The sequence below is a fragment of the Sus scrofa genome, chromosome 6 (genome assembly GCF_054392235.1).
Source record: "Sus scrofa isolate SSC_HxYL_T2T_F1_AM1 chromosome 6, Sscrofa_HxYL_maternal_Yorkshire_Landrace_v2.0, whole genome shotgun sequence".
Lineage (NCBI taxonomy): Eukaryota > Metazoa > Chordata > Mammalia > Artiodactyla > Suidae > Sus > Sus scrofa.
In genome coordinates, this window is record NC_139388.1 from 172,062,797 (window position 1) to 172,080,361 (window position 17,565).

General features: G+C 62.6%; 1 protein-coding gene across 50 annotated transcripts in view; it reads right to left on the reverse strand.

The window, feature by feature from the left end:
- PTPRF (protein tyrosine phosphatase receptor type F) overlaps nucleotides 1-17,565 on the reverse strand; it is an 87,095-nt gene that overhangs the window by 25,553 nt on the left and 43,977 nt on the right. For 36 of the 50 annotated variants that reach the window (XM_021096874.2, XM_021096873.2, XM_021096860.2 and 33 more), the window contains 5 exons: nucleotides 16,654-16,764; nucleotides 6,655-6,924; nucleotides 4,090-4,671; nucleotides 3,751-3,887; nucleotides 3,192-3,336 (listed from right to left, as the gene is read on the reverse strand). In XM_021096874.2, the coding sequence (XP_020952533.1) occupies nucleotides 3,192-3,336; nucleotides 3,751-3,887; nucleotides 4,090-4,671; nucleotides 6,655-6,924; nucleotides 16,654-16,764 (1,245 nt within the window). Of the gene's footprint in view, nucleotides 1-3,191; nucleotides 3,337-3,750; nucleotides 3,888-4,089; nucleotides 4,672-6,654; nucleotides 6,925-16,641; nucleotides 16,765-17,565 lie in introns of all 50 variants that reach the window. The other 14 variants (XM_084965230.1, XM_084965243.1, XM_084965231.1 and 11 more) reach the window with 1 other exon arrangement.

The following is a 17,565-nucleotide window of genomic DNA, read 5'->3' on the forward strand; positions in this document are numbered from 1 at the left end:
CTGGCTCTCTGAGCTCTGCCCAGCCTGCATCAAGCTCTGAATAAGCCTCCCTGCCACCTTCTGCAAGGTGGCACGGGGGTGGTGGTGGTGGGGTAGAACGGGCCACCTGTCAAGGCAGCCTGGCATCCTAGAAGCACCCCCAAGGCCTCCCCCGGGACCTCTACACTGTCGGCTGGTCTCTGCTCTCTGCTTGGCTCCCTCTGCCACTTTACACAAAATACCTCCCGCCTCGTCCGCCCTCCAGCTCCCGGCACCTCCCTCCTCTCAGCACGTGACCCTCTCTCCTACTTTCTGGAGAAAACCGAAGCCTCCCAACAGTGGCTCCTCCATCTCTTGCTGCCAAACCCGCCGCCTGTCTTGCGTTGGCACCGAGTCCCTCCTTTCCTCCCCGGGCAAGGAGGGTGAGCCCTCGCGCCCGAGGCCAGTCTCTCCCACGGCAGGTGCTCTGCCTTCTCCCCCACCTCCCGAGTCTCCAATGAGCCTTCTCTGTCCTGTATTTTCTTTCTTTCAAAAACATTTTTGAAAATTGAAGTATAGTTGATTTACAATGTTGTGGTAGGTTCAGGTGCACAGCAAAGTCTTTCAGTTATACACATGTATATATAGAAATATCTCTGCTTTTTCGGATTCTTTTCCATTATAGGTTATTACAAGATGCTGACGATAGCTCCCTGTGCTCTACAGCAGGCCCTTGTTGGTTATCTGTTTTATATATTGTGGTGTGGAGAGTTAATCCCACACTCCTCATTTACCCCTCCCCCCTTTCCCCTTAGGTAACCATAAGCCTGTTTCTGAAGTCTGTGAGTCTATTTCCGCTTTGTAAAAAAGTTCATTTGTACCAGTTTTAAGATTCCACTTGCAAGTGCTATCATGATATTTACCTTTCTCTGACTTTCTTATTTTCTACTTCTTGCTGATATGCTCCCAACAGCATTTACATATGTCCAAGATTTTCCCATCCTGGAGTTCCCATTGTGGCTCAGCAGTCAGGAATCCGACTAGGATCCATGAGGTTGCGGGTTCGATCCCTGGCCCCGCTCAGTGGCTTAAGGATCCAGTCTTCCCGTGAACTGTCATGTAGGTCGTAGATGTGGCGGCTCTTATCTGGCATTGCCTGTGGCTGTGGTGTAGGCTGGTGGCTATAGCTCCGATTCAACCTCTAACCTGGGAACTTGCATATTCCGCGGGTGCGGCCCTAAAAAGACCAAAAAAAAAAAAAGATTTTCCCATCTTAAAACAAAGTCCCCTCCTCAGCCCCAGAGCGCACCCCCCCGCCCCGTTCTCCGTCTTTACTTCCGCTCCTGCCGCACAGGCCGTGAGGACCCCCACTCGGCTGCAGCTCCTGACGCCACTCTGTCCAGGTCCACTCCGCCACATCACTAGACCCAGCGGACCCCCCGGCCGCTCAGCGACCGCCTCTGGTCCACTCTTGAAAGCCTCTTCTCCTGGCCTCTAAGACAGTCCCCTTCCTGAAGTGCTCGAACCTCAAGGCCTCCACCTGCAGCCCCGGCCCTGGATGAGCAGCCACCAAGCATCACCACCTGGATGGCACACGGCATCCCGAGCTTGCGGGCCCTGGAGCCAGGGGCGCCCCTCGCACCTGCCTCCGTCCCACTTCCCGTCGGGCGGGAGCGGCTCCGTTCTCCTCCCAGGTGCACACAGCACACGCATGTGCCACCCCCAGTGTGCCCCTCCCTCCGCGCCCACACCTAGCGCTTCGCCAAGCCCACCAGCAGCACCCCAGGCAGCTCTCAAAGTCACCCGCCGCCTCACCTGAGCCAGCGTCCGCCAGCCGTCTTTTGCTTAGACTGACCCGTCTCCGGTGTCCAGTCGAGCTCTGCCTGCAGTGGCCAGACAGCCCTCCAGCCTGTCTTCTGTCCCCAAGGTCCTGACGGCTGTGGTCTAGTGGCTGCTCAGGCCACAGGGGACTGCTACGTGCCCCTGACCAAAACCAAGTGCCTTCCTGCTTCGGGGCCTTCTGTACCTACTGCCCCCCGCCTGGGGCCTGTGTGTCACCCAAGGAAGCCCTCCTTGACCCTGAGACCAGAGGAGGTGCCCGTCCCACCATCTCCGCACGGCGTGTCCTCCACAGCACTTGACACAGAGTCATGAAAAGCTCACTTGCATGACTGCAGGTTTCACGAGTCTTCCCCACAGACGAGGGACCCGCGTGTGCAGAGGCCCCGTCACAGTCGTGCTGCTGGCCCTGCAAGGTGCATGGGATCCGGGCAGGAGTGAAGTGGGTGCTTATGGAGTGAATCCATGAGCATCAGGTCGCACATGGCACATCTGCACAGCCCCATGTGACACAGACGGCCTCACATGTCATCACCGTGCTGTCTCAATGGCCTGACCCAACCAGCCTCACACCCACGGCCCCGTTACCACATACAGCTTTGCAGACAGTGGCCCGCTGTGGCCGCGCGTCCAGACAGCAATGGGCTCATGGTCTGTCCCTGGGAGAGCTGCAGATACCCCGAGATGCACTTGCTGGGCCCCCATTCTGAGAACAGCCTTACAGCCCGCTGACAGGACTGGGACACTCAGCGACACGCGTGCTGAGGAGCTGCGGCACTGGGTGCTCAGACACAGACACGCTCACAGCATCGGCCTCACCGACAGGAGCAGACTAACACACGACACCACAGAGCAGGCGCACAGACGGCCCTGCGGACAGTCCAACACACGGATGGCCATGCGGCCCCAGCCTGGGCCGCATGGCCTCCTCTCCGCCGTGTGCAGCTGGCTCGGTGTCACTGCACGGCTCGCACACACACGTCTCTCGGAGGGAGGCATGAGGCAGGAACACAGGTAATGGAGATGAGATGCGGGACACGGGGAGGGAGGGCGCCCTCCGCAGCAGGGCCGGGACGCAGCGAGCATGGCGGCCCCTCCACTGATGGCCCAGGGGGCCAGTGTGACCAGCACAGAGCAGGAGGGGGAAGGAGATGAGTGGGAGACACAGAACTTACCTGGGGGGCGTGGGGGTGGGGGTGGGGGCAGGAGCCGGGCAGGGAGCTCCGAGGGCAGCAGCCGCCTGGACGCAGACTGGAGGGCACTTACCTGTCCCTCTCTTGGGGTCCAGACTGAGCCCAGGGGTCTGACCACCCGCCCGGTCAAGGGGGAGAGGTGTGCGTGTGGGTCTGATCCCAGCCCGGCCGCGGCAGGCGGTGGCCTCGGCAGACACTTACTGGACTGTGCCGTGCGAGCCTCGACGGTGGGGGTGAAGACGCCCACGCCCATCTCGGAGCGGGCGGCCAGCTGGAAGCGGTACAGCGTGTCAGGCTTCAGGTCCTCCAGAGTGTAGGAGGAGGTGGGGTCGAAGGTCACCTTGTGCTGGAAGAGCAGGAAGCCCTCGTTGACTGCTCAGACCTCAGGGCTCACTCAGAGGCTGCTCCCCAACATGGGCCGCAGCTGGTCCCTGGGGACACGGAGGCTGCAGGGCTGGTTCCATGCCACGGGGCCACCTGGCCACACAAGGGCCCCTCACTGACCTCGCGGCCAAGGGAACACCAGGGACACGCGGCCCCAGGCGAGCTTTACAGCTCTGCTGATGCCTCGTGAGCCACAGAGCCAGGAGACCCAGGACAGACCCAGGGACTTTGTCCCCACTCGGGCCACCGGAGCCCTGGAGCCTCAAGGGGCTGTGCCCACGTGACCACGGAAAGCCAGAGAAGCCTGCCCAGCCGAGCCCCCCACAGACCCTCAAGGGCCAGGTGGCGCCCCCTCCCGCCGTCCCCGTGTGCCCACCTGCTGGCCCTCGTCCTCGGCCGCCCAGTACACCAGCTCGTACTTGATGACCCGCTCCTGCGGGGGCAGCAGCCACGAGAGCCGGATCCTGGTGTCTGAGTCCGCCTCGGCCTGGAAGTCCGCGGGCTGGGCGGGCACTGCAACCACCCCCCCGACGCCAGGCACCGTCAGCCTCGCCAGGGCCCCCAGAGCACAGAGGTAACCGGGCAGGGCCTCGACCCCACTGCACCCAGCCTGCCAGCGACTGGGCGCCCGCCTTCCCGAAGGCCCAAGCTCACGGCCTGAGGTGGGCTGCCCAGCCTGGGCCCCAGCTCTGCCCGCCTCCCCGCCAGTGCCTACCTCCCTGCTGCGTCTTGACCTGGATGGTGGGGCTGGGGGGGCCGTCGCCCACGGCGGTGAAGGCCAGCACGCGCAGGCTGTAGGTGATGCCGGGCAGCAGGCTGCCCACGGTGGTGAGGAGCCCGGCGTCTGTGTTGTGCTTGTGCCAGGCGCTCAGCGGCCGGCGGGAGTCGGGGGTGTAGTAGACGCGGTAGCCCCGCACCAGGCCGTTGGGCTCCTCGGGCGGCTCCCACTGCACCAGCATGGTGCTGGCGCTCAGCATGCGCGCTTGCACGCGGCGCGGGGGGCTGGAGGGGGCCTGCTCCCCCGTGCGCGCCCGCACCGCCTCGCTGGGCGGCCCGCGGCCGATGCTGTTCACGGCCAGCACGCGGAAGGCGTACTCGGAGAAAGGGCTGAGGCCGCCGATGCTGTAGCGGGTGGTGGCCACGCCGTCCACCTCCTGGAAGGGGCCCTCCGTGCCCGCTGGCCGGTACTGGATGCCGTAGTAGGACACAGGCTCTGAGTTCCCAGAGTCCCACGTCAGGGTGACACTGGTGGCAGTTGTTTCTGTCACCACAAGGTCAATCGGAGGCTTCGGCAGCGCTGGGGACAAAGTGCAAGGTCACGACCCTGGCAGCCGGTCCTCCCTCCCCAGAGCGGCTGGCCCCCACGGCCCGCCCTGAAGAGTGACCCGGAAAGCCCTTGGTCACCCAGTGGAGGACGGCGGCCAGGCCGCTCAGGGGGTCATTGAGGGTCTACCCAGGTCACTTCTGTGACTCCCAGGAAACTCACGTCAGTCCTGGTGACTCAGCTAAACAAACAGAGCCAGAGGCGGCCTGCCCGGGGCACAGAGGCTGGGCAGCAGAGATCGCTGCCACTGCAGCTCGTCTGGGCCCACCTGTGGCAAGGATGTGTCACAGGAGCTGGGAGAGGGAAGCTACTTCCCTAGGGAATGGCCCTGGATGTTTTTTTTTTTTTTTTTTTTTTTTTGCCATTTCTAGGGCCACTCCCTTGGCATACGGAGGTTCCCAGGCTAGGGGTCGAATCGGAGCTGTAGCCGCTGGCCTACGCCAGAGCCACAGCAACGTAGGATCTGAGCCACGTCTGCGACCAACACCACAGCTCATGGCAATGCTGGATCCTTAATCCACGGAGCAAGGCCAGGGATCGAACCCTCAATCTCACGGTTCCTAGTCGGATTCGTTAACCACCAAGCCATGACGGGAACTCCGAGAATGGCCCTGGATTTGAGAAAGAGGGGCGCGGCTGCTGACCCCGTGGCTCAAATTGCAGGGACGTCTCAGGCCCACAGCCAATCACCCAACAAAGAACCACTGAGGGCCTACTGTGTGCCAGGCTCTGCGCTAGGGCTGACACAGTCACGCCCCCGCGCGCCAGCGTGAGGAAGAAGCAACCGGTGAGGAGATAGGCATGGTTCTGGTACGTGTAAGGACAGCAGAAAGCAGGGTGCTGAGATGGAAGAAATCCAGGGGTGCCCTTGGATGCTGTGCGCGGGGAAAGCATCACAGAACTGAGACCCGGAGAGAGACGGAGCTGGCGAGGGCGGGCTGCGGGCTCGGCAAAACAGTGCCAGTGCGCCCGGTGCGGGGCAGTGCGGATCCCGGCCTGCATCCTCAGAGCAGCGGGAAGCCGCCGGAAGGCATTCTTCCCTTTCTCTGAAGGGAGTAACACGATCCCGCTTTTCACTTTAACAAGATCATTCAAGGAGTTCCTGTGGTGGCTCAGAGGAAATGAGCCCGACTAGGAACCATGAGCTTGCGGGTTCGATCCCTGGCCTTGGTCGGTGGGTTGAGGATCTGGCATTGCCACGAGCTGTGGTGTAGGTTGCAGACGAGGCTCAGATCCCGCGTTGCTGTGGCTGTGGTGTCGCCGGGCAGCTGTGGCTCCAATGTGACCCCTAGCCTGGGAACTTCCATATGCTACAGGCGCAGCCCTGAAAAGAAAAAAAAAGAAAATAAAATAAAGCAAAATAAATAAATAAATAAATAAATAAAAAGATCACTGAGGCTGCAGAACGGAGGATGGGTCTGAGGGGAGAGTGGAAGCCGGTGCCCCAAGGACTCTGCCCTGCATGTGGCTTGTCCCAGGGGTCCGCGCAGGGAGAGCCACCCACCTTGGCTGCCATTCCCCATCCCTCCTGCCATGAGGCTTGTATGGTGGAGGGTCTGGTGCTAGGGAGCAGTCAGAGGGGTGTGCGGTAGAAACAGGGTTCGAGGCCCTGCTCCATCACGTACCTTGCACCTCAGTTTCCTAACTTATAAAATGGGAACGACGAGAGCACCCACCTCCCAGGGGGACACCTCGCCTGAACAAAGCGCCCCGTGCTTACTCACCAGCCCGGCGTCTGCCCGCAGGCCCCCAGGGCCTGTCAGCTCTGCGTATTAAGACGGAGGCTGTGAGAACCCCCTCCCTCCAGCGCTGGGGGCCAGGAGGACCCCAGAGCCGGGCACCAGGACGGGACCGATCCTCCGCCCCGCCCGTGCCCTGGGGGCCACGCTCGCCGGCCACATGCGCTGCTACAGGGAAGGCCACCAGCCAGGGCGGGTGTGCCGGCAGGGCGCTCACCTTTCACGGTGACCTGGGCCGTGGCCTCGATCATGCCCAGCGAGGAGATGGCCACGCAGGTGTAGTTGGCGGAGCGCACGACGTTGCTGAGCTCCAGCACGTTGCGGCCGACCGGCATCTCGTCCTCCTTGGTGAGCTCCTCGGCCCCCACCATCCACTTCACGTAGGGCATGGGCGCGCCCACGGCCACGCACGTCAGGTTCACGCTGCCGCCTGGCATCACCTCCTGGCTGCTGGGAGGGATGGAGAAACGCGGAGCCACGCGGCGCACTGCGGGAGGAGGGAGAGAGGCGCTCACAGGCCGGGCAGGACGCACGCGGGGATGGAAGGGCAGGGGCCCCTCATCCAGGAAGCCCCTCTCGACAGAGCCAAACCCACCTCAGAGACAGGCAGGGCGAGTCCCCGGGCCGCGGCTGACCGCCTCCCACCCCGCTTTCGGGCCAGGAGCGCCCGCTCTCAGGGACCGTCTGAAACATGAGACTCCACAACCACGCTCCCATTTTACAGCCTAGGAAACTGAGGCCCGGGGTCACACGGGGACTCAGGGCAAGGCCCAGGTCTCATCAGGGCCACAGCCTCGGTCGCCTTCCAGGGCCCGCCCCTGCGCCTGACCCCACCCGTGCCAAGGGCCTCCACCGGGGCTGGCTGGGCACTAGCGAGAGACCCAGGCATCCTAAGGTGGCGGGTCCTCAGAGCATGACTGGGGCAGGGCAGGGGGTCAGCCCAGAAGTGACCCAGCCGCCTTCTCTGGAACCACTGCCTCCACCTCCAGGCCATGGTCCGAGGGGAAGAGATGAGGGCAGCGGCATGACCACCCGCCGGGACCTCAGTCCCGCTCACGGCACAGCCTGAGAACCCAAGAGGAGGGGCTGCCTCCAGGAGAGACTGGGCAGGGGCGGGCCAGGGCCGTGGTCCGCGGGCAGGATGGGCATGACGATGGCAGTAACATGATGAGGGCGCCGAGCACGTGGCTTTCGGCTCCAGTGAACAAGGATCTCAAGGGGAAGCGTGGCTGCGCCCACAACCTCCAGCCTTGGGCTCCTGGGGTCGGAAGCTACTCTGAGCTTCTCAGTCCAAGGTGCAGCCTGGACCCCTCACGCCCCACCCCCGGCCAGAGTCGCAAGCTTGGCACAGACATTCAGGACGTGCAGAGGGAGGGAAGGCAGGCAGGACCTAGCCATGGGTGGGCATGCTTGGCATGCAGACGGGGCATGCAGCTGGTGGGCCGAGGCTGGGGTGTGTCTTTCTGGGCACCCTTGAGCACAGGGCTGGAAAAGGCAGGCAGTGAGGCTAAGAGCCCAGAAGGGACCTCTCAGAGCGCAGGTCTCTGAGGACCCTTGCGGGGGACTCCAGGCATGCAAAGGACCCATGGTGCCACATCGGGAGCACCTCTACCACAGGTGCCAGCCTGCTGCTCGCACAGCCGAAAGGCACAGAACCAGAGGCGGAAGGAACTGCGGACACCACCTGGTCCAACATATGACCTCACTACACAGGGGTCGAAGAGGCCGCCCGAGACCAGACATCCAGCTAATCCCCAGGGTCTGCCAAGGCGCCCCCAAAACAGCTCCAACACACTGATTTCTCTCCAAGGCGACTGCCACCCCTGACGTCCAAGCCACCACCTTCCCGTCTTCAACTGCTCCTCCTGCCTCGTCGTCCTCGGGTCCCCCAGTCCTGTAGCTGGCCGTCCGCAAACAGCCGGCACAAACCCAGACCTGCTCATATCACCCCCGTCAAGAACTCCCGTGTGGGTCCCCAACGACTCTTCAGCTCCTGCCTCAACTCTGCCCACACTGCCTCCCACGGAGGCCTCTATTCAGGACCAAAACACGGCCAGTGCCCTAGTGGGCCGGGCATGACCCAGCCCCTCTGTGCCCCAGGCTCACTGGGATCTCAGGGAGAAGTGGGCACCCAGTGTTCTGCCTTCTCCAGGAACTGGCACCCTCATCTGCATCTCTTGTCTGTGGGGTATGTGACCCAGATCTGGCTAAGACACAGCCTTTGGACTTTTGAAAAAAAAAAAAAAATTAGAAAAGTGACTTTTTCTCTCTACTACGGCTTAGGAACCTAGAAGAACTGGGGACCACCTGTGACCACATGAGAGGACCGGCTTGGGAACAAGGAGTTATTGGCTGAGCTGAGCTAGAGATAGACGAATACCCGACCAAACTGTTGCAATATCTGGATCCTGCCCGCCTGACAGCAAACGGACCTCTACATTTTTAGCGTGCTAAGACAGGAGTCTCCTTGTCTCACTTTAGCTCACGGAGGCGGGCTTCTGTTATCTGTCCTATAGCTGAGTCTACACTGCATGACAACAGCACATCTCAGGTGGAGCAGTGCTGTGTGGCAGGGAACAGGTGGATCTCGGGGGGCACAGTTGGCAGGAGGAAGCCACAACAAAGAGCCTCCTTTGAGCACTCCCCCCAGAGGGCACAAGGGTGAAGCCAGGAGGCACAGACAGTGGCGCAGGCCACAGGGGAGAGGCGCAGACAGGCAGGGGTCCAGCAGAGCCCTGGCTCGAACAGAAAGGCACAGTGGAGCAGCCTAACCTGACTACTTCTTGTTCACGGGCCTCTAAACAGGTCTGGGAAAGGGAACTCTTCCTTCTTTTTTTTAAGGCCACACCTGCGGCCTGTGGAGGTTCCCAGGCCAGGGGTCAAATCAGAGCTACAGCTGCCGGCCTACCCGACAGCCACAGCAACGCCGGACCTGAGCGGCTTCTGCCACCTACACCACAGCTCACGGCAACGCTGGATGCTTAACCCACGCGGCGAGGCCAGGGATCCAACCCACATCCTCATGGCTACGAGTTGGTTCTTACCCGCTAAGCCACAAGAGGAACGCCAAGGAAATCGCTCTTGCTCCTCCTAAGCACTGAAAGCTTCCACGCTATAGATGTTAACCTCTCCCAGTGAAGTTCCAGATGAGGGACCCGTCTGGAGACGGACAGTTTGAGGAGTGTGCCTGAGTTCACACACAGACTAGGCGTAAGTAGGTCTGCGTGCGGAAAAGCTCACACCCTTTTGAGCCCCGGCTCCCGGGGTGGAGAGAGGAGACCCAGGAGGCTCCACGAGGGAGCTTCTGAGCCTCCCGCCCCCCGGGTGAGCCGAGGCAGGCGGTGATCCTCTCCAGGCGGTGTAAGGACGGTCTCCAGCCTGTCTCAGGTCACAGACGCAGACGTGCCCGTCTGTGGTCAGCGGCAGAAGCCTGGGACCTGACTGGGTCCCTGGACATGAGAGCAAAGAGCTCCAGGGAAAGGAGGAAGGTCTGTGGCCAATAAAGCTTGGGCACCAACTTAAGTAGTGCAAAAAACTGCCCAGGCTTGATCTCAAACAGTCCCGGAGGACAACGCCCTCTGTGCCGCTGCCAGGACATGGAGGCCCGAGGGGAGCTGCCAGCGAGAAGAGTGGTGTTTTCACTTTTATTTCTCCCTCCCAGATGCAGGTGGAAGGGAGACTCCCGGAGGGGAAGGACGAGGGAGAGGTCATTTGCAACCCTTGGGGTCATTCCGAGCGCCAGGCAAGGGCCTCGAGCCTGGGGACTCCTGGGTGGCATACCCTGGCGTGGGGCCACCCTTGAGAGGTTCAGAATGACCCTGAGCTGCGGCCACACACAAGGAGCTGGATGCAGTTTCCCGCAGCTCAGACTCATCCTCCCCACAGGATGAGGAGGATCAGGGCAGGTCCACGGAGAAGGGGTGGGGGCGACAGAGGCGAGAGACGACCTCCTGGGATCCCACGTGCCCACGGGGCCTCGCAACCTGGCCCTGCCCGGATGGTCCCACCCGGAGCCCCACGCCAAGAGTCAGGGGTGGCTGGCGCCTCCCTGCAGGGGCCCCACCGCCATTCCTCCTGCTGTCACAGGCGCCGGGCCTCCAGCAGGAGCAGGACTCACCCTGGACTCAGTCTACTGACAGAAGCAACAGCAGGGAAGGGAAACCAGAGCCGGGAAAAATGCACGTAGGGTCTAATCTTGTGCTCCCACAATGCCGGTCTATTACCGTTCCCCGTGCATCCTTAGTGCTGACACTTTATAGACAATTTCCAAAACAGGGCCTTGCCATTTCTGGATTATATTTCAGCTGTAACTTCTAAGTCTAATTATTTGAGCTGACAACCCCCTATAATAGGGCGGCGCGGCGCCTGGAGGCATCAGCATTCAGCGGAGTGACAGCCTAATCGCAGGGAGGAGGCAGCCCCGCAATCTGCATTCACTCGCGGAAATTTCCCTGATGAAAATAACACAACATTAAGGAGGGGATGAGGGGCAGGATTCACTGTATCAAGATAAAATAACTCTTTAATAAATAACCTTGTGGCTGCCGCAGAGCAGTAATTAAATGCCGGCGCACTCGGCACACGGTTTTAAGTAAAGCTGGAAAAATGTAAGATGTAATTATCAGCGCCAAACAAATTACCAGCCCGGCAAATCCCCCCGGAATATTTAGAAACTCATTTCTGCCTTCCCATTAAATATTTGTGTGCATGCTTATTTTTGTTGGGACCATGGATGGGGAGAAGGGACAAGGGACCTGGGGGGGAGGGAAGGGGTCCGGGGGAGGGGGCTGCAGGCCGGGCTGTCTCTGCCCAGGACTGTTTTTCTGAACGGCCACCCGGCAGATCTGCCCGGTCAGCGAAATGGTGTGACTGAAATGCCCCAGAGCTCAAGATGCATATGGAGGGATGCTCGGGGCTGATATCTGAGCCGAGGTCACAGCCCTCCTCCCAACTGGCTCCCTCTCCCTTGTGGCGGTAACCCAAGCCACAGCGATGATGCAGAGGGGACCAGGTGGCCCGGCTCGGCTCCCTGGGGCTCGACCCAAAGCCCAGGACAGGTGAGCCTCCCCTGACCACTAGTCACTAGTCCCACTCGCCACTAAAGACTAAGTGACACAGAAAGGACGCAAGTCCCTGCTGCCAGGCTCAGGACTGGGCTTAGAGGCCTGGCCCGGAGGGCGGGAGCCTGCTCTGCAAGGGGCTGGTGCAGAGGGGTTTTTTATTTTTGCTTTTTTTTTAGGGCCACACCCATGGCACATGGAGGTTCCCAGGCTAGGGGGTCGAATCAGAGCTACAGCTGCCGGCCTACACCACAGTCACAGCAATGCAGGATCCAAGCTGCATCTGCGATCTACATGGAAGCTCATGGCAACGCCGGATCCTCAACCCACTGAGTGGGCCCAGGGATCGAACCCGCATCCTCATGGATGCTAGTCGGGTTCGTTTACCACTGAGCCACGACGGGACCTCCAGGTGCAGAGCTTTTAGGAAGCTCTCCCCAACCCGAGGGGGCTTCTTCTAGGCCCCACGTGGGCCTCGCTAAGCTGCGGCTGGCCCTTCAGTCGGGTGTGAGCTCATGTCTGAATGAGCAGCTCCCAGCACAGGCTGAGGAAAGGTCAGCTGTCTGGGGGGCTTGGGCAGAGAAGAGGGGCCTGGGCAGGGCGAAGACCTTGGTTTGGACCTGGTCGGAGGGAGGAAAGAGAACGCCACTAGGAAACCTCCTCGAAGACGATGGAAGATGATGCCACCCAGCCTGTGCCTGGGGCACGAAGCTCAGTAGGCAGAACAGGGCTGCTGCCGTCCAGCCGAGGGGGAGAGGGGCTCAAGGAGAGGGGAGACCTACAGGACTGGACCCTGTGCCGCAAGACCTCGAGGGATGAGTTCACTCTGGACTAGCCTTTTCCCTTCATCTGTCCAGGGGTTTCCGCTGAGCTCGGACCAACGTGAGCGGGGTGCTCTGGACGGCCCCGCAGGTGCGCCCGAAGCACTCCGGCTCTTCCCGCCCCCAAACACTCCGGAGCTCCACCGGGAGCAGACAGCTGGCCTGGCCCGGGCACAAAGGCGGGCCCAGTCTCGTGCCATGCACCACGCCCACCCGACCTCCCCAGCAGGGGAGCCCAGCTAAGGGGACATGCAGACACGTGGGGCGTCAGGGACCCAAGCAGCAGAAACATGCGGGGCAGGGGGACCTGCCCACCCGCCCCTGGTCCTGCCCGCCCGCCAGCCCAAACAACGGAGCACAGAGCCCGACGGGCGGGCGGGCCTGACTGGGGCGAGCCCGAGGAGCTGGCGGAGCCCGCTGGTCCCTACGGACAGGAGCATCCCATCGACGGGCGAGTTGTAGATGGATAAGAAGTGAAAAGGACCAACCTTCTCGCTGATCTGAGAGATGAGAGTTTGGGTTGATGGCAGAGTGCGATGAGGATGAGGAGGGAATAAAAAAAAGACAAGGAGAAACACAGAGAGAGTAAAAACAGGCCAACCTTCATCTGCCCACACAGCACGGAAACGAGACAAGACTCTTGTGCCCCACACACACACGCACGTGCCCGCAGGTGCGCGCGGACCAGGCCGCTCACAAAGGACTCAGGACTCATGGAGGACACGGTGGACAGGGCTGGGTCCTGCCGGCGGGGGGGCGGACAGGGAGGGGTGGGAGTGGGGCACAGGCGGGCCCCCATGCCTCACGCACACCCCCCAGCTCGGACAGACCCAGTGAGCTGGGCTCGGGGCCAGGGCCCACCCAGCCCACCAACCCACCGAGGCACAGAGGCCCCTGGAAGCCCGCTGCCTTGAAGAAGCCCCAGGCCGTGCAGCACCAGAGCGGGAGGAGCTGGTCTGGGAGCCTGTGGGGAGAAGGCCATGGAGACAGCGCCCCGTTTAGACAGCTGTGGCCCAGCGGCCAGGTCCCTGCAGAGAAGGGGGAAGGGGGGCCCTGGCAGCTGCGTGTCCTAAGAGCTGGAGGCGGGAGACGCTGTGGATAGAAGAGAGCGTGAGTCACTGGGGGAGGGAGTCGGAGAGAGAGAGGTGGGTCCACCCGGCCTGCCTGGGCCTGCAGACGGTGGGTGGAGCTGCGGGCAACGGTAAGCCGAAGTCAGACGTAGCTGGGGGATGCGGCCCCAGCAGCACCACCCTCCCTGCCAGCAGCAGCGGCTACTGACTGGCAAGCCCTTGCTGTGTGCGCTGGGCTGGGAGCTCTACACGCCCTGTCCCACGAAAGGCAGCAACCGCCAGTCTCAGAGAAGCAGTGGGAGCCCCGAGTCTGGGGGACAGAGGAGGGACGTGAGGTGGACACTGAAGCCAAACCCGAGGAGGAGACCCGGCCTCAGGCCTTGCGGACACGGCAGAAGAGACTAGAGACAGACAAGGGATGATGGCAGGGGGAGGCCGTCCATCTCAACGGGGGTGGGGGGGTCTTCCACCAAGCCGCACAGGGGAAGGTCTGGAGACACTGTGAGCTGTCGTGACAAGGAGCTGCTCCTGGCATCGAGTGGGCCGGGGGGCTGCTAAACATCCTGGAAGGCACAGGACAGCCCCCCACAGCTAAGGGCTATTTGGCTCCAGGTGTCGAGGTTGAGAAACCGTGGGTGGGGGGTCCACGCTGACCCAGAAGCTGAAGCTCCTGACGGTGGGAGCCCAGAGGGGGCCTCCCACTGGTCTGGAGGGTGACTGGTGCCTGCTCTTTCGGAAGGAAGCCTTGCAGCTGCTCTGCTGGGGGGCAGGTGGGCACAGGCCGGCGGGCAGGCTGGCACTGGGGGAGGTTGCCTGTGTGTGGGCCACCCTCCAGCCGGGTTCAGGATACGGAGTTGGGGGCCAGCACCGCCGAGGCGGTCCCAGAGGAGCCGGGGCCGATGGGCCCTCGGCACTGCTGAAAGCAGGGGCTCTGCCGGGACTGCGGTGATGAGGGCGGACCCTAGGTCCTCGGAGCAGGGCTTTCTAGGTGTCTAGAGGCTCAGTGAATAGGGCCTATCCTGGGGCTTCAGGGCAAATCGCTCTCTGCAAAGCAGGGCAGGTACAGATTCAGGTGGGGCCTGGTTACCAGGCAGGTCATAAGCACTGGCTCTAAGACACCAGGGGCCCACAGGAATGCGCGTGCGCCAAAGAAAGGGAGAGACAGTTCAAGCCAGGTTGGGACACCCTGTTTGAGGATCCCTGGCAAGTGGGGGTAGAACGAAAGGCACCGCCACACCCCCTGCCCCAAAGGCCTGTGGAAATGGGCCGGGAAGGCGGTTCAGGCAGACACGGTGGGGGTGGGGCACGGGGCGTGGCGGGAGCCAGTCAGGGTCCTGTCTGGGCCCACCCACCATGTGTGGACAGGGGATCAAAGGGGCTGGAGGTAGGAGCTTCCTGGTCAGCGCCCGAGCCATCAGCTCCAGCAGCTGAGCTCAGGTCATCTCCAGAGAGACCCACTGTCCTGCCCCAGGGCTAAAGCAATGGTGTGACCAGTGTCACGGTGACTTCGGAGCAGCGGCCCAGTCAAGGCGATGACGCAGAGTCCACCCACCTTGGGTCTGGGCCTCCTCCTGCCCCGGGACAGCCTCTGCGGCTCTGCCCCAGGAAATGTGCCCATACGAACACACTCGTGCCGCTTGCCTGGGATGCCCAGCGCCTCTGCCAGGCCTCTCGTCTCCCTGGTGCAGCCACACACACACACACACACACACACACACACACAGGGAAGGACCTTGACGCGGAGGCCCAGAACCTCAACGCTCTTGGCCCTAGGGTCTTTGAGAAGAACTGCCCGGGCAGGTCCACACAGCAGCTGGGTGGGAGGAGGCAGGTCTTTGAGTGGGGTCGCTCCAGCTGCTCCTCTCAGAGGGGCGTCATCGGGCCCCTGGGCAGGAGGCAGAGGCTCGGCCTGGAGCAGAGTGGGGACAGGCTGTGCAAGGCACAGCACTTGGCCGTCTGGGTGGCTCTCACGCTCCTGGCCTCCGGGCCCTGATGCTGTTCCTTAAGACAGGCGCCGGGTCAGCTCGGGTGAGCCTCAAAGAGCAGAACATGTGAGAAGGGGACCCATGGGGACCTCCCATCCCATGCCCCCCATTCCGATGGAGCAACAGCCAGTCTCTGAAGCACAATTTGCCCATCACCAAACAGGCTGGCAGCTGCGGCCTCTGGGGATCCTGTGCTGTGACACGATACAGCCCTCGAAAAGCACACGGCTGATGAACGAATTCTCTCCGCGCTGTGTGGCCACGTGACCCTGAAGAGGGGGACAGGCCCTCTCATCGCCCGGCCCCACGCCTGGCCCCGGGGCGGACAGGCAGAGGACACCCTTTGCAAAGCTGCTCCGAGCCCTTAACGTGGTGAAGTCACCGCGACGAGGAGGCTGCATCCACTTTCCCTTACGAGTCCCCCGAGGGGAGACGGTTTCACTTTTAACAGCGCCCATCTGTGCAGGAGGGCTAAGTGGGGGGACGGGAGGGTAGGAGGGGGGTGCCTAGGCCCCCCAGGGCACCATGCACACAAGACCTGGCGTGTTCTCAGGAAGGGGCGGGTGGCCGGCTTTGGTCCCCTGGGGGCTGTGACCGTCACAGAGACGGCACAGGCCCAACCAGTCCCCAGGCCCTCTCTGCTGGGTACCTGGACTTGCAAAAGTCCACGATCCACTTAGTCACAGCAAGGCACACCTAAAAGACAGCAGCTGCTCACTGCGGGGCTCCAAGTGCCTCCGCCTGACCCCCCACACAAGGGTCCTCACTGATGATGACAAAGCACACCTGGCTCCCCCCCCCGCCCGCCCGGGAAGGCCCCGGGCAAACCTGGTCGGGGGGCAGGTGCAATGGCCTGGAGCCCTCCCTGCCCGGGTGGGCAGGACACACTCAAGAAAGACCAAACAGTTGTGCACGCATTCACACAAACGCGTGGGCCTGCTCATACACGCACCCGCGCACGCGCACACACACGTCTGCTCAGAAGGCTCTAGACTCCCGTGGGGCTCTGCGCCCATGAGGCAGGACCTACAAGAGATATAAATGCTCCCAAGAGTGGCTGCTTCCCAAAGGGCCTGCGGGAGGAAGGCAAAGTCGGGGCGGATGTTAGGAGTTTGCCCAGCGGGAGCTGCCGCTGCTGCTACGGCTGCTGCAGAGAGAGGTGGAGAGGAGGAGAGACTGGGCTTGTGGCAGCCCCGTAGGTCCACGCCGAGGCTCTGGGCAGCCCCGGGCAGGGGCAACTCAGCCCCGTGGAGAGGGCCGGGCGCCGCCTGAGTCCTTACCTCGCACGTACAGGTTGGCGGGGGCCGAGTAGCGCGTGCCTGCGGAGTTGGTCGCCACACACTCGTACTTGCCTTGGTCTGACTCCTCGCTGCTCTCGATCTGCAAGGCACCTGGGGGGACACAAAGACAGCGGTCAGGCCGGGTCCACGCGGGGCGTCTCAGACAGCATCTGCGGCTCGTGCTGACCAGGCGTTGCAGGCATCAGGGCCACACCCTGGCCCCGGAGCTGGTTCCAGGAGGCTCTCCCTGCCAAGCCCGGGGCCTCCTGGCCGGAACCAAGGGCTGTGCCCTGGAGTACAGGGCCGCCCACCAGCGGTCCAGTTGGCTCGGCCGGGGGCTCGCCCCCACCCCCCAACTCCGCTGCACGTCTGCGTGCTCTGGCCATCCTGGAGCCTGTCTGCCAAGGAGCATCCGTACTAGAGCATCGTGGAACGCGGCCGGCCTGGGATCTGCATTCATGCGATGCCCTCATCGGGCAAGAGCCCAGGCTGTGCCGCCCAGCAGAACCCCACAGCAAGGAAGGGCTGGCCCCGGGGGCCTGATGCCCAGCAGCTTCGGCTCACAGCACCCACGCTCCCCTCCCCCCTCGGGCCCCACCCATTCCGGCTCCTCTCCTCAGCCTGGTCCCGCTAAAGAGCTTCGACCCACCGCGGCTCCTGCATAATTCAGGAGCCTAATGGAGGCTGCAGCTTCCACACAGGCCAGCGCCCTAAGGGGCTGCTCTGGCCGCAGCCGGTCAGAAAGGAGCCAGGACTCGGGGGGGGGGGGGGGGGGGAGGCGCTGAGAAGGACCCTCACGTGGGATGAAGATGGGGGCTGGGGCCAGTCCTGGCAGGTCCAGGTGGGAGGGGCCAGGTGAAGGCAGGTGGGCCGTGGGAGCACAACCAGTTGATGTGCCCCCCCCCCCCCCCC